At 55.0% G+C, this 27,875-nt stretch overlaps 12 protein-coding genes across 12 annotated transcripts; 8 read left to right on the top strand and 4 right to left on the bottom strand.

Annotated features, from left to right (window-relative positions):
* Positions 1 to 4: 4 nt before the first annotated feature.
* Positions 5 to 1,008, top strand: BO86DRAFT_389064 (mitotic-spindle organizing protein 1). The gene is made up of 3 exons (XM_025672032.1): positions 5 to 177; positions 510 to 587; positions 750 to 1,008. The coding sequence occupies exons 1-3, from the start codon at positions 97 to 99 to the stop codon at positions 831 to 833; spliced, it is 243 nt and encodes an 80-aa protein (XP_025527966.1). The 5' UTR covers positions 5 to 96; the 3' UTR covers positions 834 to 1,008.
* A 406-nt stretch (positions 1,009 to 1,414) lies between these two features.
* On the bottom strand, positions 1,415 to 2,744 carry BO86DRAFT_285097 (CUE domain-containing protein; the record flags this gene model as incomplete). Its single annotated transcript, XM_025667351.1, has 5 exons — positions 1,415 to 1,674; positions 1,729 to 2,007; positions 2,070 to 2,294; positions 2,359 to 2,662; positions 2,724 to 2,744. Coding segments are annotated over 5 exons (1,089 nt in total), but the record flags the coding sequence as incomplete, so codon positions are not given.
* Positions 2,745 to 3,045: 301 nt separating this feature from the next.
* BO86DRAFT_448055 (putative ATP dependent RNA helicase) lies at positions 3,046 to 5,486 on the top strand. The gene is made up of 3 exons (XM_025676621.1): positions 3,046 to 3,480; positions 3,540 to 5,198; positions 5,257 to 5,486. Exons 1-3 carry the CDS (start codon positions 3,256 to 3,258, stop codon positions 5,386 to 5,388), a joined length of 2,016 nt encoding a protein of 671 aa, XP_025527964.1. The 5' UTR covers positions 3,046 to 3,255; the 3' UTR covers positions 5,389 to 5,486.
* Positions 5,487 to 5,774: 288 nt separating this feature from the next.
* Positions 5,775 to 6,976, top strand: BO86DRAFT_389060 (PITH domain-containing protein). Its single transcript, XM_025672031.1, has 3 exons — positions 5,775 to 6,028; positions 6,099 to 6,210; positions 6,405 to 6,976. The coding sequence occupies exons 1-3, from the start codon at positions 5,884 to 5,886 to the stop codon at positions 6,814 to 6,816; spliced, it is 669 nt and encodes a 222-aa protein (XP_025527963.1). The 5' UTR covers positions 5,775 to 5,883; the 3' UTR covers positions 6,817 to 6,976.
* A 42-nt stretch (positions 6,977 to 7,018) lies between these two features.
* BO86DRAFT_389057 (ESCRT-III subunit protein VPS20) lies at positions 7,019 to 8,070 on the bottom strand. Its single transcript, XM_025672030.1, has 3 exons — positions 7,960 to 8,070; positions 7,460 to 7,823; positions 7,019 to 7,381 (listed from the first exon to the last, which is right to left on the bottom strand). Exons 1-3 carry the CDS (start codon positions 8,001 to 8,003, stop codon positions 7,142 to 7,144), a joined length of 648 nt encoding a protein of 215 aa, XP_025527962.1. The 5' UTR covers positions 8,004 to 8,070; the 3' UTR covers positions 7,019 to 7,141.
* Positions 8,071 to 8,283: 213 nt separating this feature from the next.
* BO86DRAFT_389055 (putative AAA family ATPase/60S ribosome export protein Rix7) lies at positions 8,284 to 10,977 on the top strand. The gene is made up of 3 exons (XM_025672029.1): positions 8,284 to 8,431; positions 8,523 to 8,756; positions 8,814 to 10,977. The coding sequence occupies exons 1-3, from the start codon at positions 8,384 to 8,386 to the stop codon at positions 10,755 to 10,757; spliced, it is 2,226 nt and encodes a 741-aa protein (XP_025527961.1). The 5' UTR covers positions 8,284 to 8,383; the 3' UTR covers positions 10,758 to 10,977.
* Positions 10,978 to 11,044: 67 nt separating this feature from the next.
* erb1 (ribosome biogenesis protein ERB1) lies at positions 11,045 to 13,620 on the bottom strand. The gene has a single exon (XM_025672028.1). It carries the CDS (start codon positions 13,560 to 13,562, stop codon positions 11,214 to 11,216), a length of 2,349 nt encoding a protein of 782 aa, XP_025527960.1. The 5' UTR covers positions 13,563 to 13,620; the 3' UTR covers positions 11,045 to 11,213.
* Positions 13,621 to 13,771: 151 nt separating this feature from the next.
* On the top strand, positions 13,772 to 15,288 carry BO86DRAFT_361801 (Zn(II)2Cys6 transcription factor rglT). Its single transcript, XM_025669883.1, has 2 exons — positions 13,772 to 14,006; positions 14,060 to 15,288. The coding sequence occupies exons 1-2, from the start codon at positions 13,889 to 13,891 to the stop codon at positions 15,163 to 15,165; spliced, it is 1,224 nt and encodes a 407-aa protein (XP_025527959.1). The 5' UTR covers positions 13,772 to 13,888; the 3' UTR covers positions 15,166 to 15,288.
* Positions 15,289 to 15,461: 173 nt separating this feature from the next.
* BO86DRAFT_389052 (Paf1-complex subunit LEO1) lies at positions 15,462 to 17,383 on the bottom strand. Its single transcript, XM_025672027.1, has 3 exons — positions 16,979 to 17,383; positions 16,741 to 16,921; positions 15,462 to 16,676 (listed from the first exon to the last, which is right to left on the bottom strand). The coding sequence occupies exons 1-3, from the start codon at positions 17,152 to 17,154 to the stop codon at positions 15,678 to 15,680; spliced, it is 1,356 nt and encodes a 451-aa protein (XP_025527958.1). The 5' UTR covers positions 17,155 to 17,383; the 3' UTR covers positions 15,462 to 15,677.
* Positions 17,384 to 18,105: 722 nt separating this feature from the next.
* Positions 18,106 to 19,100, top strand: BO86DRAFT_312364 (Mob1/phocein family protein; the record flags this gene model as incomplete). The annotated part of the gene is made up of 3 exons (XM_025667950.1): positions 18,106 to 18,343; positions 18,413 to 18,527; positions 18,593 to 19,100. The coding sequence occupies 3 exons, from the start codon at positions 18,106 to 18,108 to the stop codon at positions 19,098 to 19,100; spliced, it is 861 nt and encodes a 286-aa protein (XP_025527957.1).
* A 2,452-nt stretch (positions 19,101 to 21,552) lies between these two features.
* Positions 21,553 to 22,413, top strand: BO86DRAFT_285735 (uncharacterized protein; the record flags this gene model as incomplete). Its single annotated transcript, XM_025667356.1, has 1 exon — positions 21,553 to 22,413. A coding segment is annotated over one exon (861 nt), but the record flags the coding sequence as incomplete, so codon positions are not given.
* Positions 22,414 to 25,500: 3,087 nt separating this feature from the next.
* BO86DRAFT_399304 (uncharacterized protein) lies at positions 25,501 to 27,790 on the top strand (the record flags this gene model as incomplete). The annotated part of the gene is made up of 3 exons (XM_025673618.1): positions 25,501 to 25,513; positions 25,574 to 27,604; positions 27,666 to 27,790. 3 exons carry the CDS (start codon positions 25,501 to 25,503, stop codon positions 27,788 to 27,790), a joined length of 2,169 nt encoding a protein of 722 aa, XP_025527955.1.
* Between the last annotated feature and the right edge of the window lie 85 nt (positions 27,791 to 27,875).

Raw genomic sequence — 27,875 nt, 5'->3', positions numbered from 1 at the left:
CTCTCTCTATCATCCCATCCCATCATCCAATCCGTACAATCCCAACGCGCAGCCCACCAAACAAACAAATAACCAAACACAACCAAAAAGAAAACCATGCCGCCCTCCCAAGCCGACGACAAACGCCAAGCGGCTCGCGAAGTCATCGACATTCTTCATGAGATTTCCACCCTCCTGGTAAGCAAGCAAGCAAGCAAACCAGCCAGCCAGCCCATCATCATCATTTCTCCCTGCCCATTCCTGTTTATGGCCGACCAAACCCAAACCCAACCCTGCAGTGTCGGCATCAGCCTCATATCACCCACCCATCATGAATCCTCACCCCAAACCACCACTAAGCTTGCACTCACGCGGCTGGGATTGGTCTTTCATATGTGGTGATACGCGGTGATTCGGAGCGTTTCCGCCCCCTTGTTCAATAGTTTTCTACATCCACACCCCCCGTCACCATGCTTGTTGCCTGGGATTGATTGAATGGAATTGAACTTGACCTGACATGTAATGCACAGAACACCCATTTGGATCGCACCGAGCTCTCGCTTTGTGTCTCGCTCATTGAGAACGGGGTCAATCCGGAGGCGTTGGCGGTAGGTTTTGTTTCTTCCAGTTTGTTTTGTCGTTTTTGGCCCGGTGGAAGCGGAGCGGAGCGGAGCGGGAGGCTAGGCGGCACTGTTCTGTTCTGTTCTGTTCAGTCTGTCGAGGTCGTGGCTTGGGGGTCTGGGTCCTGGGGGCTGACAGGGTGGTCTTAGGCTGTGATTAAGGATTTGAGGAAGGACGCTGGGTCGGGGGTCAGGGAGTTTGCTGAGCAGCAGCAGCAGCAGCAGCAGCAGTAGCATCAGTATGAGTGAGTGAGTGAGTAACCGGGTCACCTGTTGGGGGTTGAGGGTTGCAGGTTGAGGGTGTGGATGTGATTTACGATTTACCGTCGGTTTATGCTTGCGTGTTTGGATTTGGATTTCAAGATACCCGTGGATAATTCTAGTTTATGTACTGAGATTTGAGGTGATGCGTTTCGTTTTGCACGGAGGTTGACATTGTACGTTGCTTGTTCATAACGGTGGGTATCTGAGCCGTTCACTGCTCTTACAGGACCGTAGAACTTGACTCGGACGGTTGGAACTCGTTTGAACTTAATTCATTTAGATGCAGTCTCTTGGTATCATGGGTTCTGGCCGCAAGGGCAATGGACACGGGTTGTGTAGAAACAGATCAAGGTTACAACAACTGAATAGGCAGGCCACTGAATAAGCCGCGGAGATCGACTAGAAGATGAAGAAGGCCCCGGTGATGACTATGACTTTCCAGCGCCGGTTGTGCTCTCCTTGGGCGCTGCTTCCGCTACCGTCTCGACCGTCGCAGCCTTGGAAGCGCCCTCGGCGGCGGCGGGCTCCTTTGCCTTCGTGGTGGTGTCCTTCTCATCTTCGCTATCCCCCAGACTGAACGGGTCGTGTTCTCCAACCGGAGACGGCTCCACGGCGGCTAAGGGTTGCCATTTGCTGGACTTGCCCGTCGTTCCGGGCGAGGCGCGCCGGACCGGCTCGGATGCGTCGTACAGATTATCGATTTCCGTTGGGGGCCCGTCCTGGAAGGCAACCTTGCGTCTGTCGGGGGAGGGTGACGAGGTCTTGTACAAGTTAGGGTTTGCGAGAGGGCGGGGAGGACGCGCGGGTGGAGCTGCGAAAGTTGTCAGTGACACTTCATCGGCCTGAAGTCATTCGATCAACGTACCTTCGGAGTCCCTCAATTCCAGAGCTGAGAAGTCGTCGCTCAAGACTCGGTGGTCGGCGTCGTACCGCTCACGGTCCCCGCTCCGACGGCCCATGTCGCCGCTGCGGCGCGGACGGCCGAAGGGATCTTCGCGCGGGCCCTGGGCAGCCTGACTGCTGCTCTCTTCTTCCGGCTCTTCTCCATCCAGCCTCTTCTTCAGATTCGTCACCCACGAGTTCACCTTCGATTGGGTTTCCAGGAATCCTTTGCGGATGTTCTCGCGGATGACGGGCAGGTCGTCTGCGGTGGTCACCCGAGTCAGCAGGCTTGGAAGTGCACAATGGGACTGAATAGAAACCAACCATCGAAGAAGCTGTATTCTTTCTCCTCCTCTTCGTCGCTTCCTCTTCGTCGCTGGTAAGCGCGATCATCCTCATACCGTGGCTGCGGGGCTGCGCGGCGGTTGTAGTGTTCGGCAAGCTGGCGGGCATACATCTCATCCTGCTCGAGCTGTCTCTGGGCGGCCGACGGACGGGGGGGCTTCGGAGGGGGTGCGTCTTGTTCGGCGGCATTGGGATCAGTCATGCCTGGGGAGTAGATAAGAGGTTAGTCGGGACGAAGAGGCAGCACTTGTGGCTGGGGACTACAGACCTAATAGAGCATGGAAGGCCCGCTCCACATCCCAGTTGCTTGCCATCAGCACTGCTCTGACGACTCCGATGTCGATCGTGGGGAAAGCTTCTTTGAGGGTGTTCTCGGCCTGCTGCCGCGGGCTCACGGGGCGGGGTGGCTTCGGCGGGGCAGCTTCCGCGGCGGGCGGCTGAGCTGGGGGAGCGGAGGGGAAAGCTGAGGTGACGCCGGTCTCCTGGGCTTCATCGTCGAAGTCAAGAGGACGCGCCGTGGTGGGCGACTCGGGTTTCGGACTGGCTGGCACTGCAGAGAGTCTGTTGGCCGTCTGGGGTTCCGTTGGAGTTAGTAGTCGCAGTGGAATCGGGGCAGCGGGATCTAGAACATACGGTCTTGTCTTCTTCCGACATGTTGAACTGAAGGGTTGGGGGAACGTGAAGGAGGGGTAGGATATGTGTGTAGAAGGTAGATATTTAGGCACAGAGCCCGAGACAAAACTTGGCGGTTCCGGGGAATCTATTTGATTGCGTGGAGGAGGAATTCGCCCAACAGGCAGAACGTATACCAATGGATGATCGATTGACTCTCCGCCCGCCCCCTTTCCGATGGTCCCTGGTGACGTTGCATCACGTGTCGAGGGTGCTTAGCTGACATAATCCGCCAGTGCCTTTCCATCCCGATTGAGCATAATTACATACTTGAGTTGATATTCTTGATATCCTTCGCAGTGCTCGTCTTGAGTGAAGCTGGAGAGGTAGCGACCTCCAAATCGCTGAAATCTCTGTATTCCTGGTCTCGTTCAATATGTCTCAGTCGGGCCAGTCACTTATCATCGGATCTTATTGTGGCTAAAAACTGGACTGTCAGCGAGTCAGGTCAGACTAGGCTGATCATTGATCAATTCCAGAAGTATTCTTCAGCATGGCGTCGGAACTTGAACTCGGTTCCTCTTTTATACCCGCCCTGTATAAGCCTGCCTCGCTGCTTCCCATTGCAAGACATAAGCAAAGTCTACTCTATCTGGTCGAAACCTACCCCGTCACCATTGTCGTGGGACAGACCGGAAGCGGAAAGACGACCCAATTACCCCAGTACCTCGAGCAAGCAGGATGGTGTGCCGATGGGAAAGCGATTGCTATTACGCAGGTAACGTCATTTCCACCTCGTTGTGTAGCCGTTGACCAGCCAAAGCTGACAAGTTGCAGCCGCGTCGGGTGGCTGCCACAACGGTGGCCGCTAGAGTTGCCGAAGAAATGCGTTGCAAGCTCGGCGAGGAGGTGGGCTACTCAATCCGCTTCGAGGACCTGACGTCTGCTTCCACGAGGATCAAGTTCCTAACCGATGGCATGCTACTTAGGGAGGCACTCGTTGACCCCCTGCTGTCGCGGTACTCGGTGATCATGGTCGACGAAGCTCATGAGCGGTCCCTCAGCACCGATGTACTTCTGGGCATTCTCAAGAAGATCATGAAAAAGCGCCCGGAGCTGAGGATTATCGTCAGCAGTGCAACACTGCAGGCCGAAGACTTCCTGCGCTTCTTTGCTGGGGAAGAATTCGACGGCGATGCAGAATCGGGCGAGATTGGTGGGAAGGTTGGCAGAATTATCAGTCTGGAGGGTCGCATGTACCCGGTGGATATGCTCTTCCTTGAGTCACCCGCAGAGGACTATGTGGAACGGTCCGTCAAGACGGTCTTTGATATACACCTGCAAGAAGTAGAGGGGGACATCCTTGTGTTCTTGACCGGGCGAGAGGAGATTGACACGGCTATACAATTGATCACGGAACGTGCCGCCACGCTTCATCCCAAAGCGCAATCGCTGCTCCCTCTTCCGCTGTACGCCGGCCTCACGACAGATCAGCAAATGTACGTGTTTGAGCCAGCGCCCGAGAACACTCGCAAGGTCATTGTGTCCACCAACATCGCCGAAGCATCTGTTACTATCAATGGGATCGTGTATGTGGTGGATTGTGGTTTCGCCAAGTTGAGAGCTTACAACCCGACCACCGGCATTGAAACATTGACCGCGGTCCCGATTTCTAAGGCAGCAGCCGTCCAGCGTGCAGGTCGAGCTGGGCGCACCAAGCCAGGAAAATGTTTCCGTCTCTACACCCAGCAGGCATATGAAGCTCTCCCAGATGCGACTATCCCGGAGATCCAGCGATCCAACTTGGCACCGGTGATCATGCAGCTGAAAGCTCTTGGCATTGACAACATCGTCCGTTTTGACTTCCTGACGCCTCCCCCCGCAGAACTGGTGATCCGTGCTTTCGAACTCCTGTATTCTCTGGGCGCAGTTGACGATCATGCCAAACTCACCAAACCGCAGGGGATGCGCATGGCAGAGTTGGCCGTGGAACCCATGATGGCAAGGGTGCTCCTTTCCGCACCGGGCTTTGGCTGCCTCAGTGAGATTCTCTCAATCGCAGCGATGGTCAGTCTTCAGGGCACCGTCTGGGTTCAGCACGACGGTGATCGGAAAACATCTGAGAGCATGCGGAGGAAATTCGCAGTCGAGGAAGGCGATCATCTAACATATCTCAATGCCTACCAAGCCTTTGTCACCAAGGGCAAGAAGGACTCGAAGTGGTGTCGAGATAACCTCTTGAACTTCCGATCCATGCAACGCGCCGTCAGTATCCGCGCCCAACTGAAGCGATACCTGGAACGTTTCGGGATCCAAGTCGATGAGACGCTTTCTGCCCGCGCTAGACAGGAGGATCCAAGCAAGCTGCCGGAAAAGATCCAACGGTGTCTCACAACGGGCTATTTTGCGCATGCTGCAAAGATGCAGCCGGACGGCACGTTCAAAACGGTGAGCGGCGGGTTGACGCTGCATGCTCATCCGAGCTCACTGATGTTTGTGAGTCGGACACTCTTGCCACAGGGCTTGGAATACTATTGCTAATCTGACTATGCAGAATCGTAAAGCCGAATGGGTCATATTTCATGAAATCCTGCAAACGGGAGAAAAGACCTACATTCGCGATATAACCAAGATCGAAAAGGGCTATTTGCTCGAATATGCACCGAACTATTATCAAGTGCGGTAATAGATTCTCCTGCAGAGATTCCTTGCCACACCTTGTTTGTACAGTAGATGATCCTTGGTAGTCTATGTTTCTATGATGATATCCCATTTTGAATGCAGTGAGATCTTGTTGCTACCTGGCTGGAGATAAACTTCAGACCTTTGTCGAGCCATAACAAGCAAGCGTAAGATCAGTTAGTTTGTCAAATTAATTGCTTGTAAGATAGAGTTATGATTCATATCTAATAGCGAAGTCAGATGAAGAAGAGCATGAAAAGCTCTTTGCTGGGTTCAATGGGAGTGAGCTGTTGAGTTGATGTGAATGAATGGGTGACTTAGCCGAACAATCAAAGGTCGCGTTGAACTCGCTGAACATCTTGCTTGTTTTCATCTTCATCGTGCTCACCCAAGGTTCTCAGACCACCGCCTCTCGCTCCCACTAGCTGGTCAGCCGACCTTGACTCGACCTTTCATTTCTTGAAGCAACCACCAGGAGATTCGAGCATCAAATTGCGACATGTCGGGCCAACACCATCATCACGGCCACGGCGGCGGACATTGCCATGACGAAGACGGCCACGACCACTCCAATGACATCACCCCAGCTATCCAGTCGCTCCTTTACTCTCAGGTTCAGTTCGACTCTATCACAACCCTCAACGGTGCGTATCATACCCGCGCTTGCAGAGATCGATTGCTCTCAAAGCGATTGGGTACTAATAAACAAGCCAGAGGCGACCCCCAAGTCTGGCGCTGCGATCGTCAAGAAAACATGGGCGGAGAGACTCGACGACGAGCCGGAGCTCGAAAGCGATGCTGACGAGCAGCTCCTGATGTACATTCCGTGAGTTCTGCCTTGGAGGGTGTGTTCGGAGTGGAGGGAAAACTGTCTTGCCTGTTGCTTGTTGCTACCCCGCCATTGCCCCTCCTTGAGCTTTGGGTGTCGCGCAAGAGCGAAGACCACCTCAACACGCTTCGAACGCAACTGTTCCGATCCCTCTGCGACGATTAACTGATTCTCCACTCCCTCTGATACAGCTTCACCGGCCAGGTCAAGGTCCACTCTCTGCTGATCTACACCGCGCCCACCCCCTCCGCCCCCAAGACCCTGAAACTGTTCAAGAACCGGGACGACATCGACTTCGCAACCGCGTCCGAGTTGTCGCCCACCCAGACGATCGAGATCCCCCAGCCCGTTGCCGGAGCTGATGTCTTCGAGATCCCCCTGAACCGTGCGCATTGGAACACCACCACCTCCATCACGCTGTTTTTCGAGGATAACTGGAGTGACGGCGAGGAGGACGTGACCAAGGTCGGCTACGTGGGATTCAAGGGGACTTTTATGGCGCTGAACCGCGAGCCCGTCAACTTCCTGTACGAGGCCGCGGCTAATCCGAACGACCATGTCGCTATTCAGGGTGTCAATGGTGTGGGTAGTAGGATTTTGTGAGCATGGAGAAAGGAAGGGGTTCCGTGACTCGCTTAGCTGTGGCGCGGATGGATTGACTTGATCTCCGGTCACCGTTGCTGTTGCTGTTGTTACCTGTGCCTGTTGATGCGGTGCAGTGGTGTTGATTCATGATCGTGCTTTCTCTAGCCATAGAGCTGGCCTCTATCCCAATGCTAGTCTGAATTTCAGCTTATGCATGTTTGTAACATTGAACTAGCTTGAGCTATCTAATGATATGACGGAATGTGATGATGACCCATGGACAAGAACCCAGAACTCCAGAAATGCTGACACTTATATGGACTGGACAACGTGATGAGTGGTTTCATGCAAGAACAGCGGTCCGCTCTTCGGCTTTGACCTTTCGTCCACTGGATAATGACTCGGCCTGCGCTTCTCCTGCCTCTGCCTCTGTCTCCTCCTCTCCAACCTCGGGAAGCGACGAGACCGGCGCATTCGGCAAGACCACCGGCCCCTGCGCCTGGCGCTGCAGCTCCTCCAACTCCTCCTCGACCTCGTCTTCGTCCTCCCTGGACAGACGACCCGCAAGCATCTGACTGATCTCCTGTACCACCACAATTAGCATGCCATTTTTCTTCCCTTAGAAAAGCCTCCCTGCACCAAAGAACCCAGCCAGACTTACCTCCTGATACGCCCGTGCCTCCTCCGTCTCGCCCATCAGCTTCTCGACCCCCTCGATCCCGCCCATCTCCCGGTGGATGGTCTGCAGCACCTGGGTGCCCTGCTGCAAGCCGAAGAGCACGTCCTTTTGCACCAGCGCGAACTCAATCTGGCCCGTGAGCTGCTCCAGCTGCTCCAGCTGCTTGTCGGTCTTCTCCAGCAGCGACTCCTGGTACTTCTTGCGGCGCAGGGCCAGCAGGGCGCGCTTGCGGTCGTCCCGCGCCAGGCATTCCTTAGCGATCGCCGTCTCCCGGTCCGTCAGCACGGTGATCCGCTTCTGGTACTGGCGGAGCTTGTCGCGTTGGTTCTTGAGGTCGAGGATCGCTCTGGGTTTCGTGCAGACGGTCTCCGGGTCAGCTTATCGATCGCGGGTTGCGGGCAGATTGGGAGGTCTCAATGAAGCACTCTCCGGACCCTAATAGGATACACAGGATATAAGAAGAAAGAGAAGGGGGGTCTCACCGATCCTGAGCGGAGATCTTATGGGAGCTGTTGGCATTCCCCATTGTCAACGCATAGTGTCGTTTGATTTGTTGTATTGTGGTAAAGAGAGTGAGTGACTGCGGAGACCAGCCCAAGCGTCAGGCGGGCCGATAACAGCAAGATGCGGATGACGTCCACTGATATCCGGTTTGGGTATGGTCAAGGTGGGAGGGCGGTCAGATGGCTGCTCCAATGGAACTGAAGTAAGGATGGTAATGCGGTTACCGATCTGTAATTTTGTGTTATTTGCTCCGCCGGCCAAATTGATTCTCCGATCTCCAAAAATTGTAGACGATCCTCTCTCAGAATCGTTGATCAGATCGGCTGGTTCTCGTGCATTGGCGCGCTTTCTCCGAATTCATTGGACGCACGAGGGAAGCTCTTTCTCGAACTTGAGAACACAATGGGTCGTGGGGGCAGGCCAAGCCTGAGACAGGGCCTCGATAAGGATGTGAGCCAATGCAAATCTTCTCGTCTATCGCATCGCGGAAAGCAGCGAGGTATACTACAAAATGCTAATCTCTGCTTTTGCTGGTCGCCAGGTCTATCAGATTGTGCGCAAGATCATCGACGAGCAGGCGGAGAATGGAGCTACGCGCGTTTCTGTTTCTACGATATACGACACGATCAAGCGTTCGAACTCGAGTCTGAATCGCAAACCTAAGAGGATCCTCGAGGATAGCATCGAGCGTGTGGTGGAGGTGATCAAAGGCGATGAGGAGGAGGAAGATTCTGTGGAAGGCGACTTCGAGGGGTTGGAGGAGCCGGCAGCGCCGGTGAGTCACATGCGCGGAGACTCTATGCTCTGCTCCAGAGGGTATTGACGGGTGTAGGAGTCCAATAGTCTGAACAAGAGCCTCGTCGGCATGTGGAACACCAAGAACGGCGCCACGGACGCCCAGAAACCAGGCGAGACGAACAACACCACGACAGACACGGCCACGCCGGCTCCGAAATCTTCCACGAAAAAGCGACACCATGGCGGCGAATCGACCTCCTCCAAACGCCGCAAGGGCGACACCGCCGTCGACCGATCCCCGCCCACACACGTCAGCCTCGCGGACCTGGGTGGTCTGGACGATGTGGTCGAGCAGCTCGGAGATCTGGTCATCCTGCCCATGACCCGCCCACAAGTCTACATGTCCTCCAACGTGCAGCCGCCGCGCGGCGTGCTGCTCCACGGGCCCCCCGGGTGCGGTAAGACCATGATCGCCAACGCCTTCGCCGCCGAGCTGGGCGTGCCCTTCATCTCCATCTCCGCGCCCTCCGTCATCTCCGGGATGTCCGGGGAGTCCGAGAAGGCGCTGCGCGAGTACTTCGAGGAAGCCCGGCGCATCGCGCCCTGCCTCATCTTCATCGACGAGATCGACGCCATCACGCCGAAACGCGAAAGCGCGCAGCGCGAGATGGAGAAGCGCATCGTGGCGCAGCTGCTGACCTGCATGGACGACCTGGCGCTCGAGAAGACGGACGGCAAGCCCGTCATCGTGCTGGCCGCCACCAACCGGCCCGACAGCCTGGACGCCGCGCTGCGCCGCGGCGGCCGCTTCGACAAGGAGATCAACATGACGGTGCCCTCGGAGCCGGTGCGCGAGCAGATCCTCCGCGCGCTGACCCGCAAGATGCGGCTGGCCGACGACCTCGACCTCAAGCTCCTGGCCAAGCGCACGCCGGGCTTCGTGGGCGCCGATCTCAACGACCTGGTCGCCACGGCCGGCTCGGCCGCCATCAAGCGGTACCTCGAGATCCTGAAACAGAACAGCGGGCCCGAGGACGAGAAGATGATGGACATCGAGGACCTCAGCGTGACCGACGACCTCAGCCCCAAGGTCAAGGAGATCCGCCGGCTGATCGTCCACGCCAAGGACACGCCCATCGGGGACGAGACGCAGACGGTCCTCGTCTCGAACGCGGACTTCTTCACCGCGCTCCCCAAGATCCAACCGTCGTCCAAACGGGAAGGCTTCGCGACGATCCCGGACACGACGTGGGCGGACATCGGGGCGCTGGGCGGGATCCGCGACGAGCTGTCGACGGCGATCGTGGACCCGATCCGCCACCCGGAGATCTACGCCAACGTGGGCATCACCGCGCCCACGGGGGTGCTGCTGTGGGGGCCCCCCGGGTGCGGGAAGACGCTGCTGGCGAAGGCGGTGGCCAACGAGTCGCGGGCCAACTTCATCAGCGTCAAGGGCCCCGAGCTCCTCAACAAGTTCGTGGGCGAGTCCGAGCGCGCCGTGCGCCAGGTGTTCGTGCGCGCGCGCTCCTCGGTGCCCTGCGTCATCTTCTTCGACGAGCTGGACGCCCTCGTCCCCCGCCGCGACGACACCCTCTCCGAGGCCTCCGCCCGCGTCGTCAACACCCTCCTCACCGAGCTCGACGGCCTCGGCTCCAGCCGCCAGGGCATCTACGTGATCGCCGCCACCAACCGGCCCGACATCATCGACCCCGCCATGCTGCGCCCCGGCCGCCTCGAGACCCTGCTGTTCGTCAACCTCCCCAGCCCCCTCGAGCGCGCCGACATCCTGCAGACCCTCGTCCGCAAGCTGCCCATCGAGTTCGACGACAACCTCCGCCGCCTCGCCGAGGAGTGCGAGGGCTTCAGCGGTGCCGATCTCGGCAGTCTGCTGCGCCGCGCCGGCTACTCCGCCATCAAGCGCCGCGATGCCATCAAGTTCGAGGACTTTGTCGCCGCCAAGGCGTTCATTCGGCCCAGTGTGACCGATCTGAAGAAGTATGAGCGTTTGAGGAGGGACTGGAGCGGCGGTGTCGTTTAGGCTTGCGTTGCTGTTGTCGGACGAAGGTTACTGTACATAGATAGATAGACTGAGCGGTGTCCGGGTGTTGACTTCCCTGCCAAAGATTTACCGGTTGTTGGTATCGTTGTCCTGCTCTATGGTTCTTTGGTAGCTTGGAAAAGGTGGTGATTCGGTTGCGTGGTATGTAAAGAGTGGAGGGGAGATAAGCTCCGTACAGATGAATGGGCTAGGGCCTCGGGTTGCTACCTCAACTAGCGAACCCGTCGATGGATGCGCTACTCCTACGCTACATATGACAGCGGCGGCGAAGGAAACTTTTTAAATGGATATCGAAAAGATAGAGAGTAAAAAGGGAAAAAAAAAAAGAAAAAAAAAATGTATATACACACACCGAGAACGCCTTTCTCATGTAGATCTGGAAACTGCAAACAGGAGATAACAACACAAAAGTATGCGCTGAAATGAGAGCTACTACTACATCCACAAACGACACGTGCCGTCGGCACCGGCACTGACACACCAGGCCTCGCGGGGGTGCCAGTCGATGTCCAGCACGCCCAGCTCGCCGGTGATCTTGTGGCCCTTGAGGACCTTGAGCGGGACGATGCTGGCGTTGCTGAGCATGTCGCCCGTGACGCTGCCGTGGAAGATCTGGAGGGAGCCGTCGTCGCTGGCGTCGGCGAACAGCGGGTAGCGGCCGCTGGGGTGGAACTTGACGGCGCGGATCGCCTTGCGGTGGTAGCGCAGGGTCTTGTAGGGCCGCTGCGAGAGCTCGAGATCGTGCCACAGCAGGCGGCGGTCGTAGGAGCCCACGATGAGGTTGTCGCCGCCGGAGGCGGTGGAGGAGGTCGGGTGGATGTCGAACGAGGAGATCCAGCGGGCGCCGGGCTGGACGATCTTGACCAGCAGCTGGCGCGAGAGATCGTACCCGCGGACGCTGCGCTGGTTGGCGACGAAGAGGATCGGCTTCGAGGGGTGGAAGTGCGCGGTCTGCGGCGGGCCGCCGCCCTTGATGCGCCGGCTGAACGGGTATTGGGTGAGGTGCTTTGAGACCGTGTGGATGGCAACGGCCACGGAGGCCGGGGTGGAGGCGCCGGGGCACACGGTGACGAAGTAGTCTCCGCGGCGGTGCCAGGAGATCGACTTGGCCACGTAGCGGAGAGGGATGACCGCGCACACGCCGGAGTCGGTAAGGGCCGACGAGGGGCGGATCCACTGCGGGGGTGTCTTCTTGCCTTCCTCGGTGGCGCTGGGAGCAGGCTTCGAGGCGGCGTATCCCCATCCAGCGTCGAGGAGCTCCAGACTGGCCTGCTCGAGCTCGGGGTCGAGAATGGAGGGCACCATGAGGTAGAGGTCGTCGCCCGCCGCAGCGGCCAGGACCACGGCATCCTTGCCGGGTCTCCAGCGGACGACGTTGACGGCGTCCTCCTCGCTCAGCTGAACGCTCCACAACTGACGACCGGTGAGCAATTCCCAGACACGAACAGTGCCGTCATCGCCAGCAGTCGCCAACCAAACGCCAGTAGGGTCGACCGCAATGGAGCGAACACGGCCCTTGTGTCCTCGGAACACAGTAGCACACATCGACGGGAAGGGTTTGAGCTCCTCGGGGCTGGGGAGCTTGGGGAGAAGACTCTCGGGATCGATGTTGAGCTTGCTGCGACGAACTCGGGGGGCCAAGTAAAGATCCAAGCAACGCTCGAATTTCTCCTTGACGAACTCGCCATACCCAGGAACCTTGCGGAGAGAGCCAAAGTCGGTGGGAAGATACTCGCGCTCCCGGTCTTCGGGGTCTGCTTGCTCCCAGGTCTTGCGCTCCTTCTGATCGGGGAGATACTCCGCAGGGGGGTGGTAACTCTCTTCGTAGCCGGGCGGGGGAAGCTTCGGAGCGGGGACATGCATGATATGATCGGGCCGCTCCTCCTCGTCCGCCCACAGGTCATATTTGATGAGATCCTTGTCCTCCTCCTCTTGCTCTGATGGGGGCTTGTAAGGCAGGATACGACCTTCTCTGATGGCTTTGACGAGCTTCATGACACGCTTGGCCTCGTGCTTGGACGGCAGGAAGCGGCGCTTGGGCTCAGGAGCAGCGCTCAGGGGCATGACTTCCTTCTCCGTGGTGAACCACTCCATCAAGGGCTCGTAGGGGTTGTAGCCGTCCTCCGGAATCTCGTTCATCTGCACCTTGCGCAGCAATTCCAGCTCGTCCTGGCTCAACTCCAGGGGCTTGCCTGTCGAAGGATCGGTGAGACCAGTGAATCCCTTGGGGATCTCGATGCTATCGAGCAGCGCATCCAGCGCCTCCCCGGTAGCGGGACGCATGATCTTCTTTCCATTAATGTCGTAACCGATGTGAGGGTACTGGTCGTAAAAGGACAACGGGATATTGCCGATTGTGTTGGAGTCCTCGTCGATATCAGAGTAGTCAGAGTTGTCATCCGGGTTAATTTCGTCGTAGACGTAGCGGTCGTTTCCATTGGCATCTTTTTCGATCCGGAAATTCACCTCTGCCTCGTCGCTCGAGCTTTCGTCGTCCGCGGGAGCTGCAGTCGATTTGGCGGAGTTCTTCTTGACAGCATCTTCACCATCCGAGGGGATTTCATCGCTGTCAAGCTCCTCCTCTTCATCGTCATCCTCGTCACTGCTGAATTCGTCGACCAATTCAACCTCAGAATCGTCCTCGTCGCTCGAAAGATCATTGGCGCTGCCCGACAGCGCGCCGTTCAAATCTCCAGCCAATTCGTCTCCGGAGAAGGTGCCAGCTTCCTCCTCCACATCTCGAGTAACAGCCTTACGCTTCTTCGAGCCTGCTGAAGCAACCATGATGGCGGTAGAACGCTTTGCAAAGTGCGTTCGGTGCTTTAACAACGACAACCGTTCGGGAGAGCGACTGGATTCCTTGCCTTCCAACTTTTTTTTTTCTGCGCCGGGAAGATTTGCGCTCTCCCACCGCCCACGTGATACACCGCCCGCTCTTATCGTTCCGCCGCTCTGGCAAGTTTATCGATAATACAACAATACAGCATTAATTACCCCGGTGGATCATCACGGACAGTCTTGGATGGTCGCCCACCGTGCAGCCTCTTTTGCGCTTGCTTGTTTGCTTGCTGTCCAGCGCTATAGTCTTTGGATCACGTTAATAATTCAGCATGACGCAGTTTGAGCCTCAGCCCGAGTGGTTTCAGACCCCACTCGCCTTGTCGGACAGCACTTTCAATGATACTGTGGCGCGGCCGGTGAAAAGACATGCTGCGTGTGATGAGTGCAGTATGCCTGACGCACAAGACCCAGGCTCATCATCTGTAGGCTGACAAACTTAGGGAAGCGCAAGCTGAAATGCTCCGGCGAACAAACTGGATGCACACGATGTCTGAAACAGGATCTACTCTGCCACTATTCGGAACAGAAGCAGATGGGACGACCGCCGAAGAAGCGCTTACGGGAGGAAGAAGATCCTTCGTCGCTTGGTCTAGAGAACGGGCTATGGAACACAGGTGCAGATCTCAGTCAGATTCTGTCAACTGATACTGTGGGAATGGGGATCCCACCGAGGGACACTTTTCAGTCGGGGATCGCAGCCTATACACCACAGACGACCCCTCCTGATCCCTTGGCGGACGACACCCAAAGCCCACCGAGTCGCATGGATCTTGCAACGCCTTTGAACTGTGTACCGACGACCACCACGCCTTGGCCGGACTTCTCCAGTGTCTCTGCGGCGACAGCTAGTCTGACACCGCTGCCGCCGGACGTGTCATATCCATCCCCCGACCCCACCGATTCGCCCGACCAGCAATGTTCATGTCTATCACGTCTCTACCTATGCCTCAGCCACCTATCCTCCCTCGCTCCTTTCCCGATCTCGCAACATACCTTCTGCTCATTATACATCGCCGCGAGAACAGCCAGGGAGGTCATCCGCTGTCGAATATGCCCCCTGCGCTTCAGCACGGGGATGCAGAATGTCATGTGTACCGGGACTCTGCTTGCGGTCATTGCCGATTCATGGCTCCGCGTGTACAAGGCCAACCCCGTGGATCTGGGCAAGCAGACGACGTCTCCCGCATACGCCGCGACGATCGAACAGTCGATTAATCCGGCAGCAGGCTGGAAAGACTGGCTCCGTCAGACTGTACGAGGAGGGGTCGTCGGCGGGCCCTACGACCCCGCTGGCTCCCCCCAAGTCACGGAGACACCCAGTCTCCTTGCCCTGGTTGAGGAGATGGAAGCACGCCAGCGATCATGGCACCAGTCGCATCCATTACCTGCGGAGGAGCGCCTTCTGCCCGTCCAAAACTGTAGTACAGGGGAGAGCGAACTGCTATGCCTCCGCGTCATCAAGAGCGCGAGGGAGGTCATCGCCAAATTCGGATTCGAGCCCTCCGATTATCCGCAGGGAACGACGCCTGTGACCAGCGGGATGTAGCTTGTGGTCATCCGCGACTACCATGTGTGCATGATATTGAAGCGTAAATCTGTTCTTTCGATACCATTGTGTTATTTATGCAGACAATAAGATATATGAATATACAAAACCGCCTTATCTGCCGATACTGGTGCAGCGGCCTGTTATCCTAATCTATTGCCTGGCACTTCTATCCGCCATCTGGGCACTATCTGTCTCTACAAGACTAATATATGCATCCACTGTTAGAACCTAGCCAGTAGCTACACTTTGATTAAATATGCCTATGCTCCTGCAGAACGGGACATGGTGCAAGCCAACTTTCTTTTATTGTCCGGTAATGCTAAGTTAGAAAAGAAAAGCACGGAAGATTCCCAGGCGAATATGACCAGCCGTGCGCCGATGAAGTATCCAGAGAGATATGATATAATAGTTACACAAGTCATTAGCATATGAAAGCAAATGTACGGGGTGGCCGTAGGCAAGATGCAAGAAGACAGCAACGTCAGAACGGTGAGTAACTTGGAAACCCATTACTCCTCGTCATCATCATCCACAATATACCGGTTCTTCTTCCGAGCTGGAGGTGTATTCGCGCTGGCGTCGGGCGACGGACGTTTGTGACGGGGTCTGGCGGGCGGGGCATCGTCGTCCTCGCCTTCGGCGTCCATGTCCTCATCCTCGAGGATATCCTCGTCGTCGTCATCGTCCACAATCTCGGGCTCCTCGTCGCTTCCGACCAGGAATCCGTCGTCTTCGTCGTACTCGTCCTCGCGGGTGCGTCCGCGGCGGTCGTAGTCCTCCTCGTCGTCCGTGTAGATCTCGCCCCGACGGTTCGGCTTGCGCGCCTTCTTGGCGCGAGGTCTCGTCGTCATCAAACCATCGTCATCCTCCAGGCCGCCCACGGTGAGACCGCCGCCTCCGGTGCGGTGGCCGAACCCAGCCCGCCGGCCACGGTCCAGCTCACGGTCTGCGAGCTGCTGGCGCCGACGCGCCGCCTTGAGCTTCTCGCGCTCGGCCATCTCGGCCTGGCGCTTGGCCAGCTCGGGATCTTCCTTGACCTCGATGACGGGCGCCGATCCGTCCAGCGTCTTCTTGCCGCTGCGGGCGGCCGCAGCCAGCGACTCCTGGAGCCGCTGCACCGCATCATCCGTCTCCATTGTCGTGGGGTACACTGTGAGGCCGTGGGTGAGGTGGGAGGTGAGCCGGAAGACGGAGGAAGCCTCCGCGGCGGCACCGAGGTAGACGTGCGAATCCAGCTTGACATCGTACTCGCCGGCTTTGTTGAGCGGCGCCAGCGGTTTCGTGGAGATGCGGTACTGCTCCTTCGGTGCCGAAGCAAGTTGCAGCGTCATGGACCCGTCCTCCCAGCGGATGATGCGAGCATTGGATTGAAGGAGGGATTCGTCCTGGGGGTCGTGCCTCCAGCAAAGAGAGGTGGCGGCGGTTGTGAAGGGAGGCGCAACATAGGTTTCTGGGTTGAACTCTTCGGTTTCCACCGAGAGGAAAGGGGGGACAGGCATTGTGTATATCTAGATAGTGAAAAGGGCGAGTGAGTCTTCCGTTTGTGTGCAGTGGTATAGTCATCTTGCGTACCTCGCCGTTCGAAGTCAAGGGCTCCGGTGCGCGACTCAGTGTCATATCCATGATGTTCACAGTTTCCTGGAACTGTTCTTCGGCCCCATCTTCGTAGTCCATGCGCTCGCCGGCGCGATCGTAGCGGTCCACATCATCCCCCGAGTCGAGCTCCTCGTCGTCGAGTGTCCGTTGGGGTGGTCTAGTGGTGTGTTAGCGTTCATGTCAGGACCCAGTCAAGCACGGATATTTTCCGTACTCATTATCATCGCCGAAACCTCCGTCTGAAGCATCGGAGCCGAAGAGATCTGCGTCGTCGTAATTGTTCATGTTGCCCGCATCTGAGCCGAGCTCGCTTCCCGACGGGCTTCCCGGTCGATCGGCTGCTGCACCTCGCCCGGGGCGGCGGACCACATCCTCATCTGAGGAGGACATTCCGGTGTATATAAAATAGTCAAGTGTGTTAAACGAGGTTCCGGGGTCGGCTGATAGTTGCCGCGTAAGAGCACTGGCAAGTCAGAGCTTGTGTATAGCGCAAACTTGCAATTGAGTGGCTGGAAAACTTCCAATACGGGTCTTTGAAGGAAGAGGCACTCCGATAAGGAACCTGGACTGGTGTGAAAGAGGAGTCACACAAGGGACGGAGAATAACGTAGGAGATGAGATGATGCCCTTCAACTTGTAAGTTGTTCCAGCTCGGAGCACTCCCGTTGAATTGAAGCGGAACAACTGGATGATCCCATCCGAACCCAAGTAGGCTTAGTGGAGGGCGGCAGCTCGAACGGGCCAGACCGAATGAGGACCGAATGAGGGACTCACCAACAGTTGCAACTGAAACAATCGCCCCCCTCCCAATCACTCACTCACTCCATCTCTCCGACTCTTGTCTCTCGGTCTCTCCTCTCCGTCTGGGTCTCTCCAGTCGTGATTTATTCTTCTGGGTTGTCGTCGCTGCTCTTCGTCTCTTCTTCTCTTTCCTCATTCTGGCTTCTCCTCGTCGCCTACCTCTCTCATTTCCATCATTTCCCTCCGTGTTCTTGAGCATACACCGCTTTCCATCATGGCGACCTTCTTCCAGAGTGTGTATGTGGTCCCCCTCTTCCCCTAAGAATGTATCCCATCCCGCACGGTCACTCTCCCCTGAAATTCCCTTTGCCGCAGCATGGTCAGAGGCATTCGAAATGATCACGCCCCTGGCTTGCTTATCAAAAGGCCACGCCATGCGCTTCCTCTTTCGATTCCATATTCCTCGGGGGTTTCTTTCCCTTCTATTATCCCATTCGAATAGTCAAAGCAGTGGACACTGACCCGCGATTCGATATGGTGTTTAGTCGCCAAGGCTTTGGCAGGGGAGGCAACAACAAGAACAACAACAACGCCCCGAAGATGAACAATGGAAGTTCTGCTCCGTCGCCAACGCTTCAGGGCCCTCCCGCCGGCCATGTGCCCAACTCCCCGTCTCTCACTTCGAGCTTCTCGGTCGATACCTCTTCCGCCTACGACCCCGATGCTCCCAAATACTTCTTCCAGGAGAAATACGCGCCCTTGAATGTGAAGGGCAACTTCTTGACGTTGTGTGCCTGCCCCAAGAACGTGGAGTTGGGCGAATGGCTGGCTCACCAGAGTAAGCGGACCAGCTAGCTCTATTTCTTTTTTCTTGCAGGGTTATGATGCTGATGGTAGAATCAACCAGTTGTTGAACAATATCGCCTGCTCCACGGTATGCTCCAGGTCATTCAGGAGGTCAACAGCCTCACGGGACTCCCGATCTGCAATGAAAACACTTGCCCCACCATGTCCGCTGGTCGGTAAGTAGAACGCGACCCGTGATAATATCATCCAGATCTTATCTAACCGTCATCTCGTGCAACAGGTTGACATACACATGGCTTGTCGATGGCCGTGCAGCCAAGATCTCGGCCCCCAAGTTCATCAATCGCGTTGAGAAATGGATCGTCAGCAAGATCCATGACCCTGTCATGTTCCCCACAGAGAAATTCGCGGGCATGCCGGAGACATTTGCGATCAACGAAGTTGGAGGCGCTAGCGCTACTGCTGGAGAGGAGTGGATCGGCAAGTCCAGCGGCTTTCCGCAGACGTTCTACAAGGATTGCCAGGGCATCATGAAGCAGATGTTCCGCTGCTATGCTCATCTCTATCATGCACACTGGTTGAACCCTTTCTGGCACATCAACAAGCACGACATTCTGAACATGTGCTTCGTCCACTTCGTCACCGTGGCGAAGTACTACAAGCTGGTCTCCGACAAAGAAATGGAGCCCATGCAGCCATTGATCGACCTTTTCATCAAGCAGCAAAGGATTCCGCCGGAGGCCCTTTCCGGAGGTCACTGGGGCCAACAACAGCAGGCCTCTAGCTGAGCTAGAGGAGGCCTCCCCACTCTGATTTACTTTGACTAGCCTCGCATTTTGTTCGTCTTCTGACCTGGCGTTAGAATTCGCTACTTCCCACTGAAGCACGGCCATGGGATTGTCCTGGCTGGCCGCTCCATATCCCGGTGTCTTGCGCATTTTGGCCAGCAAAGGCGCGTAGATGATACCACATCCGCACACACATACACAACACAGTTGGCGTTGAGCATTTAGCATGCGGTGTGAATGTTTATTCTCACTATTACATTTGCATATTGTCTTTCCTGTCTTGTCGTCGCATCGTCTGGCCACGCAGTTGTTATCATCCTAGCTTAGATCAACAGAGTGCATCACGATTCGGATGGGTTTATCTGATGGAAATACCTTAGCGTGACGTGGGGAATCAGTTCCGAGCCACGGAGAATGAGAATTAAACAAGGATACACATATCGTGAGGAATCATGTAACCTGGACCGGCGCGTAAGATCGCGCTCTAATAGATGTTTAGAGTATCGAAGACAAAACCAAAGCCCAGGGGCCTCGACGAACCTTCCGGCTTGACGAAATGTTAGCAGATATCCCCGAGCCTATATTGTACCGGGGCATGTCCCCAGGCAGCTCTCAATGCCAGTGACCAGCGTGCTGCTGCATCTGAACGGCGGCGATTCGATGGAGCGGCTCAGTTATAGTGAGTAAATGCGCCGTAACTGTCTTTGCCTTGCTCGATAATACAGTACAGTTGTACTGACCCTAGTCGCTTGTTCCACTCCCCTGCCAACTGCCCCCTAACCACTCTATACGGGAGCATATCTGGAAGGTTCGTGCTGAGCGAACAGCCCATCGACCATGCTTTTCTTGTAAAGTAGAGGCGACGTTGGGCGTTGCGACGACAAGCACGAAGCAGAGAGGGCCAGTGGCCACTCTTCTCATCTCACATGCAACGAGCTCGCTCCAGGCAAAACACGACGAGATCTACTGGCCACGCGACCATGCAGTCTCCGATGACAACTCGACTTCTCTGACTATAACCAACTTTTCCCTTGCCGGGTGGGGTGGATGGGAGCTGTAGTGGAGTGGACGGCATGCCGGAACCTATACACAATTCCTTAAGGAGGCCCATTAGAGAGATGGTAACGAGCGGCTGTGATGGATCCTGACTGACTTCCTCAGTGAGAGGGGTCTTTTTGGTGGTATATAGGAAGACAGATGGATGGATGGCTGTTGGAAAGGCAGCTCAGCTGCATTTGTCTCAGAGACAACGGCTTGTGTTGGCTTTATAGAACGATGGGGAATGGAAATTTGGGGACGTAGGGGCTCTTTCTCGCGGTTTGGAGGGGTGCTATGTAACAGCAGAGAGGGTCATAACAACAGAGAGGGTCACTTAGTGGAGATCACAGCTGAGCAACCTGCAACACCACCACATTCACCACCCTCATATTTTCTGATTCCCCAATCAACATGATGTCGTCTCTGTGTTTCGTTCTTCTTACGGTTGGCCATGCGGCAGAGGTGCCGCATGGATCTCGTTTTAACAACACGGTTGGGGAAATTGCAGCGCAGGATCGCTGAACCCAGAACTTCACGCGGGTCTATCGCCTTTCGATCACTCTATACAGAGAGTAGATAGCTGGCTGGAATGAATATCCTCACACACTGGCTACCGTAGATGATCCTGTTACTTGGTAGCTGAGGATTAATCTGAAACTGAACTCTCATGTAATCCTTGATATCTTTGTTAGTACTCACATTTCCTTTAGAGATGTGACTGTATCTCTACAGGCGTCTCAGAGAAGATCCACATCCTCTCACTTCTCCTGATAAAGTGTGAAAGATTCTTGCTTTGTGACTTCTCCCATCTTCTCCCTCCCCCTCTCTCTCCCTTACCTCTCCATCCTCAACACGTCTGTCGACTCCGCCCTCCTTGTCCTCGTCTCGGTCCACCAAGGCTGCTGCTTCAAGGTGCTTCACAAGCGTTCCTTGTCTCTCTTCTCTTCTCGTCAGCTCATCGAGGCCTCTGAAGCATCTCAAAATAGTGAAACCAGTAAGTGTTGTTCTTACTGAGTCACGTCATGGGTTTCTGTTCTGCTTCCTGTGTTTCCCTTCTATCATACAGGTCAGTGCTGACCAGCCGTGATAGCAGTCCATGGCAGATATTCCGGTGACCTCTCGACTAAGAGAGGACAGGTCTCCAATCTTCACGATGAAACATTGGCAGATGGCCAGAAGGAAGTCATGGTCTGAAGAAGACACATCCCCTGAGGACTCACCGAAGACGCCCTTGAGCCCCGATGGTGAAAGCTTCAAAGTGACACTGTTGAACCTGTCGGAGGAAAGCCTCTCAAACGTCCCAGACACACAAGAAATCATTGAACGGCTTGATACCGAGTCTGAGGGATCTGGAGAGTCTGTCGCGTCCGATCTGGAAGCGAGACCTGTTCCCGGCCTCGTGCTTCGCCCCGGCTGGAACATCCTTGACTACCATCTCTATCTCCTCAGCAACGAGCGTGACCGAGACGAGCACGTCCGAAAGAACAGCATGTACATTTTCGATGGGACCGAGTGTACCATACGTTCTTATCAAGAACTCTTCGACCACGAGGTGCTGGCTCCTTTCAATGTCGGCGATGATCCTCAGCTGGTGTTCAACATCCTGCCCATCATTAACCGGGACGCCTCGGATTGCCATGCAGGCTATATCCTGGGGTACAGTCATGTGAACAAGATGTTGTATGCTCGTTATTTCGAGTGGATTCCTCACATCGAGGACCTGGACTTTGTGTGGGTGGATGGGTACAACATGTACGAGGTGACGATCTATGGATTGCTTGGCCTTCTTCATGATTGCTTCGTCAAGAAGAGTTTCTTCCCCGGCGAAGGCATCTTGAGCGCAGCTTATCAGCAAGGTCATCACCGCCCATCTCGAGGGTTTGACGATCCCGGAATGGAACTTGTTATGACGATTCTCTTCTGTCAATGGATCCGGGACGCTGCAGATCCGCTGTTTGGTCCCGCTTACTTGCGAATTGGTAACCTCAAGGAGCAAGTCGCCTACTACGAGCAGCAATGTCGTTTGATGCTGCAGCGCGCTTCGGCTAGAGCGTGGTTCTATATCCGCGACGGATGGGTCCCAGATGATCTGGCACGCAACTTGGAGCTCAATGCGTGGACCAACGATCTGTACACCTATTGTGATTCCATGTACGCAGAGAATGGGATTGATTGGCCCGCCCCTAGCTTGAGGAAGTCATCCGAGCTTCGCGAACAGTATATCGAGACTCACAAGGCCGAGAACTCCGCCGATATACGTTTCAACAGACTGTTTGACGCCACAGCGGATGACAATAACCCTAATCCCGAGAGTGCGGCGCTCAAGGAGCTTACCGCCATGATCGGTCGAGAGCAGGCGCATTACTTGCTGGACTGCGCCGCTAGCCAGTGCCTAGACAATCTCGTGTCGAACGAAGGTGAGGATGGTGATGATCATCATCACAATGTCTCGATAGAGTGGCTTGCCCGTCGTCTCGCATACCTCACGTTAGACTACCCCGAACTGGATAGCCCCACGAACCGCAGCCACTTCTGCGAACTTTTGATGCGAATGGGCGTGTCCATGCAGCAACAGCCAGAGGAGCACCTGGCCCACTTGCCGAATCCTCCGCTCAACGGCGACTTCTGGAGATTGGTTGTCGATTCGTCCCAAGCCGACACCTCGAGCGCTCGTCGTCTTCTACCCAGCCCGATCATTGATTAGCGAGATTAGAGAACACCAAGGACCTGGAAATGCCTCAGCATCGTGATGAATGACTGGTGGCTATCGCTTTGCCTTTTTCAATAATGTCTTCTAGGGCCCTGGATCCATCAGGTCTTCTGGTATTCCTTGATGACCCCTCACCATTTTTGTCAGAGTTTGATATCTTTCCTTGGCTCGGAATTTGCGTCTTGTCTTGTTTTCTCACCATTTGTCTTATTCCTTCTTTCTTCTTTCTGTATTCTTTCGTTTCCTTTTCTCGTCTCCTTTTGTCTTCTGATTGCTTCGGTTGTTTCCCTTTTTCTACTGCGAATTCTCACCCAACATCAGGAGATCTTCTCGGTTTGACCCCTGACTGTGAAAGATCAGCATGGACGATGCAATGAGTTGTCGTCCTTACATACTTGATACCCCCAACCCCAATTACCCACCACTCATCATCCGCTAGAGCCCTGGGCAAGCCCTGGGCAAAGGGCAGCATGTTCCGACAGTGCTTACCCATCGTTCTCGCCACGGACGCAAACCCCCGCTGGCCAACCCACCCGTTCAGATCGCCGGCGATCTGGCATGTTCTATGACCCTTGGGGAAGGAAGCTGGTGCCTTGGCCTAAAGTCTTTGAACCTCCCATCTACTGGAACAGACCGAGTCCTTTGGTTTTATGGCCCTGGGGAATTGAGCCTTGCTTTCAGTTTAGGTAGAAGACAAGGCTGGTGCTGAGCGAGCAAGTGAATGGAGAATGAATGGAAAGCGAGTGAAGAAAAATCTGGATGATCCCGACGAAAAGAGAGAAAAACAAAAAAGTTGCTTAGATGACTAGGAGATGAATGGAATGAATCCCCATCACTGATGAGATATGATTGATGTGATGATGACTCTGACGATGTCCCAATGCTCGTGTAATGCCTACTTCATGTGGAGGGTAGATCGTGTTCATCGGGATGGTCGAGGGTAGACAATGTCATACATAGGTTCAGAGCAGGATTGTGCTGGTTGTAGGACTGGTGATGATGGAGCGTTGGTGCATGTAGCAGACTTGCAAGAGGCATTGGTTCGGATCATGGAGTTGATGGTCGTAGACCTCGGAGGGAGGAGATGGAGGTGGTTAGTTGGAGAGGGCGGAGCGGCGGGGAGGGTTGGTGAATACCTATTTAGGCAAGCAGCCTTTCCACCGTAGACCTCCTACTTAGTTGTACCCGAACTACGTAGTACTACATTGTAAGTATTGTGGACAGTATAACTTATTGCTTCTTATGAGTAAACATACTCATGTCTGAGATTCTGACTAACTATAGAGCAGTAAATACACTGATGCATCTCAGCGAGGTCAGATACATACTCAAGTTTGCGTGGACAAGCTGGGTACGAGCATTCCTCAATCCGCATACAGGTCTTTTCTCATTCAAGAACCTGGTGGAAATGATAAGCATGAGCTGATTAGGGCAGCAAGTTAACAAGCAGATTAGGCCACCGCATAAAAGAAAGAGTATACACAGTACAGGCAAGTAGGGGGGAGATTGCGATCCACAGCCACAGACTGGAACCGAATTGTGGCTGAGACGTGGGGCTGATGAGTAAGTACGAGTAAGTACTGCCACTAGCCAGTCTCGGCGTCATCATTCCTGGCCCAATCATTCCATTCTTTCCATATTCCTTCCCACTGCATCTCTCGATCAGATGGATCGGTTTCCAGCTCAAGATCGAGGCACCCGTGACGGAAACCCACCCTCGGTTCAATACAAACTGATCACCGGTACCAACAATACGAAAGACACGAACAAACTCAACACTGGAAATGATTTTCCCCTAGAACCGTGGGTGCGGTGGAATGACCCATGCTGCCGCCGATGCTGCCGATGCTGCTGATGCTGCTGATGCTGCCAAGATGCAGCTAGTCACCAGAACCGACAAGCCAATAACCAGGAACATGAAAAATGATAATGACCCGTGCAAGGATGGGGGCCCTCTCCGTCTTGGTCTCTTGGCCTTCCATAGGAAAGTCATGAATAACTTAGGTAGTGAATGATGGCCGTGCTGTTGTCTCTCTGTTATTCTTTCTCTCTCTTCCCCCCCCCCTCCCTTCTTGAGTTTCTCGGCCCTGCAGCCCTACTGATTCTGTTGTGCTGCTCAGTCCTACTGATGTACTCAGATCCTCAAACAATCTGAATGACTGGTGCCTTAATGCTACCTGTCGCCGTTCCTTTTGATCCTTTCTCTCCTCCATACTGATCATCTTTCTTCTTGGGCTTCCGGGATCCAATCTTCGTTCTTTCTATCACCTCCCCCACCCCGTATCCCACGTCCCCCCTTGACACCTTCCAGGGGATCCGATTGACACCGAAATCCTGGTCTCCCTGTCCTGCGCGCAGTTGTTATTAATCGCCTAATCCCTCTTTTCGCGTCAACCTCTTCTGCCACGCTCTTTTATCTTCTTCCCTACCTGAGAATTATCTTGCCAGGTTATCGATTGTTACCCAGTCTGCACAACCTGTCGCAACCTCCCTCTAATTCGTAATCACCATATGATACACTGATTTATCCCACCTATTTCTTTAATAATTATTACCTATCTTCAGAACTTGTACCCTTGCTGCTTGGCGTGTTGACCGAACTCTTGAACGCCGGTTTCTTTGGTAGTGCCCAATCCGGCCCGTGAACTCACAATGACCTTCCAAAGTAAGTTCCCAACATCAACACTGCCTGACACGCGCTTCAATACTGACGCTGATGTCCTAGCCAATGGTGCAGCTCCTGCTGTCAATGGCCACTCTACGGCTTCCAGCACGTCCGTGGACGTCATCTGCGGCCCCCTGATTAATTTCAAGAATATGGATGTCACTGCTTCCTCCTCCGTGTGGCGGGGAAGTATTCTGATTGTGACTAAGTCTGGGCAGAGCCAACCTCAGCTGGTGATGCGCCAAGCGGGCCCGGTTGATAGCAGTGGCCGAGCTTCTGGTACTCAACCCAACTCTCAACGTTTTGTGGCTGACGGACTTCGTCTATATGAAGATCCCGAGAAAGCATTCTGGAGATTCTCAATCGCCATCGCCTTGGAAGAGTATGAAGCACGCTGGGAGTACACCATTCCGGGGTTCCAGTACGCAAATGGTGAAGCGCTTCCTCCGCCTTGGGACTTTGTAGTTCCATCGATCCACCAGTCGATGCGTCTGATGTTCCATTCTTGTAATGGCTTTTCCGTCGGCACCGATATGAACGCCTGGGTCGGCCCCAACTTGTGGAACGACGTGATGCGCGTGCATGGCCAGAAGCCCTTCCATGCCATGATTGGTGGTGGTGATCAGTTGTACTGCGATGGGATCCGCGTCGATGGACCCTTGAAGGCGTGGACGGCTATTGGGAATCCTCACAAGAGACGGGCGCATCCCTTCGACAACGACTTGCGAGCCCGGTGCGATGAATACTACTATGCGAACTATGTTAGATGGTATTCCATCGAGCCATTTAAGGCAGCAAATGGCCGGATTCCACAGATCAATATTTGGGATGACCATGACATCATCGACGGCTTTGGTTCGTATACAGATCATTTCATGCGCTGCTCTGTGTTTCGTGGTATTGGCGGCGTGGCGTTTAAGTACTACTGCTTGTTTCAGCATCATATCGCGCCGCCCAAATCGACGTACACTACAGACGCTCCGCAAACAATGCATGCTGTCAATGGAACTGCTGGTGCCGATCCCAGACAACTGGAGAACACCTACGTGCTAGAGCACCAGTCGGAAGACGACAGTTGGATTGTTGGTAATCGCCCCGGTCCCTACGTCGAGGAGAAGAGTCGAAGCCTCTACATGCGTCTCGGCAAGCGGTTTGCGTTCATTGGCGTCGATGCGCGGACGGAGCGCACGCGGCACCAGGTGAATTACCCAGACACATACGACCTCATCTTCTCCCGACTTGAAGCTGAAGTCTTAGCGGCGGAGGGAGACATAAAACATCTGATTGTGCTACTGGGAGTCCCAATCGCATACCCACGACTCGCATGGTTGGAAAATATCCTGAGCTCGCCTCTGATCGCGCCTATTCGCTTGTTGAATAAGCGGTTTGGCTTTGCAGGGGGCTTGTTCAATCAGTTTGACGGTCAAGTTGACCTGTTGGATGACCTGGATGATCACTACACCGCACGCCAACACAAAAAGGAGCGAAGGATTTTCATTCAACGTCTCCAGGACTTTGCCAAGGCTCATTCCATTCGTGTGACGATTCTGGGCGGAGATGTGCATCTGGCAGCCATCGGTCGGTTTTACTCCAACCCGGCCCTCAACCTCCACAGCGAACTCGATCCACGGTATATGGTCAATGTTGTCAGCAGTGCGATTACGAACAAACCTCCCCCCAAGGCCGTGGCCAATCTTTTGGCACGTAGGAACAAGCTTCACCATCTCGATTCACACACGGACGAGACTTTGATGGAAATGTTTGATCGACAGCCTGGTGGGCAGGAGAAGAGTGCTGCGTGGAATAAGGTCACGATGCCTTCGCGAAACTTTGCCTGCATCACTGAAATCGAACCCCTCTACACGAACGGAAACACCCCAGTGGCTCCGAATGAGCAGGCCTCTTCGTTTCCTTTGGCGAAAGACGGTCACTCACCACTTCACCAGGGTGAAGCTGACGCCGGCTCCAGTCATCCGGCGGCAGATGGATATACTAGCAGCGGCAGCATGCCAGGAGGATTGGACATTACGATCCGAGTCGAGATTGACCCACAGAACCGAGAAGGAGCTACCGATGGTTACGGCTTCAGCGGTAAGTTTGCCTAGTAGTATTGATAAAGCGGCCCTGAACGGTCTTGCTGACATGTCACCAGTTCCCGCGTTGGCCTATGACCCTTCGAAGGACGTTTCTCGTCCCACTTCTCGCGCTCGCTCATTGCGACCTCAATCCCTCCGTCCTCCTTCGCGGCAGTCTGCGCGGCCTCAGACCGCCAATTGATCGCTGGATTGCCCTTTGCGTGACTCATGCGAGATACTTGGAATACTTTGGCCCGTTCCCGTTCCTGTTCTTTTCACCCACCATG

Source organism: Aspergillus japonicus (assembly GCF_003184785.1).
Source record: "Aspergillus japonicus CBS 114.51 unplaced genomic scaffold BO86scaffold_22, whole genome shotgun sequence".
NCBI lineage: Eukaryota > Fungi > Ascomycota > Eurotiomycetes > Eurotiales > Aspergillaceae > Aspergillus > Aspergillus japonicus.
The sequence above is the reverse complement of the archived record's forward strand: the minus strand, read 5'-3'. Positions and strand labels throughout refer to the sequence as shown.

Coding starts and splice junctions, on each gene's coding strand:
- BO86DRAFT_448055 (XM_025676621.1), top strand. CDS start 3,256: ATGGCGTCGGAACTTGAACTCGGTTCCTCTTTTATACCCGCCCTGTAT. Junction 3,481..3,539: donor AAGCGATTGCTATTACGCAG/GTAACGTCATTT, acceptor GACAAGTTGCAG/CCGCGTCGGGTGGCTGCCAC. Junction 5,199..5,256: donor ATCCGAGCTCACTGATGTTT/GTGAGTCGGACA, acceptor CTGACTATGCAG/AATCGTAAAGCCGAATGGGT.
- BO86DRAFT_389064 (XM_025672032.1), top strand. CDS start 97: ATGCCGCCCTCCCAAGCCGACGACAAACGCCAAGCGGCTCGCGAAGTC. Junction 178..509: donor ATGAGATTTCCACCCTCCTG/GTAAGCAAGCAA, acceptor TGTAATGCACAG/AACACCCATTTGGATCGCAC. Junction 588..749: donor TCAATCCGGAGGCGTTGGCG/GTAGGTTTTGTT, acceptor GGGTGGTCTTAG/GCTGTGATTAAGGATTTGAG.
- erb1 (XM_025672028.1), bottom strand. CDS start 13,562: ATGGTTGCTTCAGCAGGCTCGAAGAAGCGTAAGGCTGTTACTCGAGAT.
- BO86DRAFT_389060 (XM_025672031.1), top strand. CDS start 5,884: ATGTCGGGCCAACACCATCATCACGGCCACGGCGGCGGACATTGCCAT. Junction 6,029..6,098: donor CTCTATCACAACCCTCAACG/GTGCGTATCATA, acceptor TAAACAAGCCAG/AGGCGACCCCCAAGTCTGGC. Junction 6,211..6,404: donor CAGCTCCTGATGTACATTCC/GTGAGTTCTGCC, acceptor CCTCTGATACAG/CTTCACCGGCCAGGTCAAGG.
- BO86DRAFT_389057 (XM_025672030.1), bottom strand. CDS start 8,003: ATGGGGAATGCCAACAGCTCCCATAAGATCTCCGCTCAGGATCG. Junction 7,824..7,959: donor AAGATCTCCGCTCAGGATCG/GTGAGACCCCCC, acceptor CACGAAACCCAG/AGCGATCCTCGACCTCAAGA. Junction 7,382..7,459: donor AGGCACGGGCGTATCAGGAG/GTAAGTCTGGCT, acceptor GTGGTGGTACAG/GAGATCAGTCAGATGCTTGC.
- BO86DRAFT_389055 (XM_025672029.1), top strand. CDS start 8,384: ATGGGTCGTGGGGGCAGGCCAAGCCTGAGACAGGGCCTCGATAAGGAT. Junction 8,432..8,522: donor GACAGGGCCTCGATAAGGAT/GTGAGCCAATGC, acceptor GCTGGTCGCCAG/GTCTATCAGATTGTGCGCAA. Junction 8,757..8,813: donor TGGAGGAGCCGGCAGCGCCG/GTGAGTCACATG, acceptor TGACGGGTGTAG/GAGTCCAATAGTCTGAACAA.
- BO86DRAFT_389052 (XM_025672027.1), bottom strand. CDS start 17,154: ATGTCCTCCTCAGATGAGGATGTGGTCCGCCGCCCCGGGCGAGGTGCA. Junction 16,922..16,978: donor GGTTTCGGCGATGATAATGA/GTACGGAAAATA, acceptor ACACACCACTAG/ACCACCCCAACGGACACTCG. Junction 16,677..16,740: donor CCTTGACTTCGAACGGCGAG/GTACGCAAGATG, acceptor TTCACTATCTAG/ATATACACAATGCCTGTCCC.
- BO86DRAFT_361801 (XM_025669883.1), top strand. CDS start 13,889: ATGACGCAGTTTGAGCCTCAGCCCGAGTGGTTTCAGACCCCACTCGCC. Junction 14,007..14,059: donor TGCTGCGTGTGATGAGTGCA/GTATGCCTGACG, acceptor TGACAAACTTAG/GGAAGCGCAAGCTGAAATGC.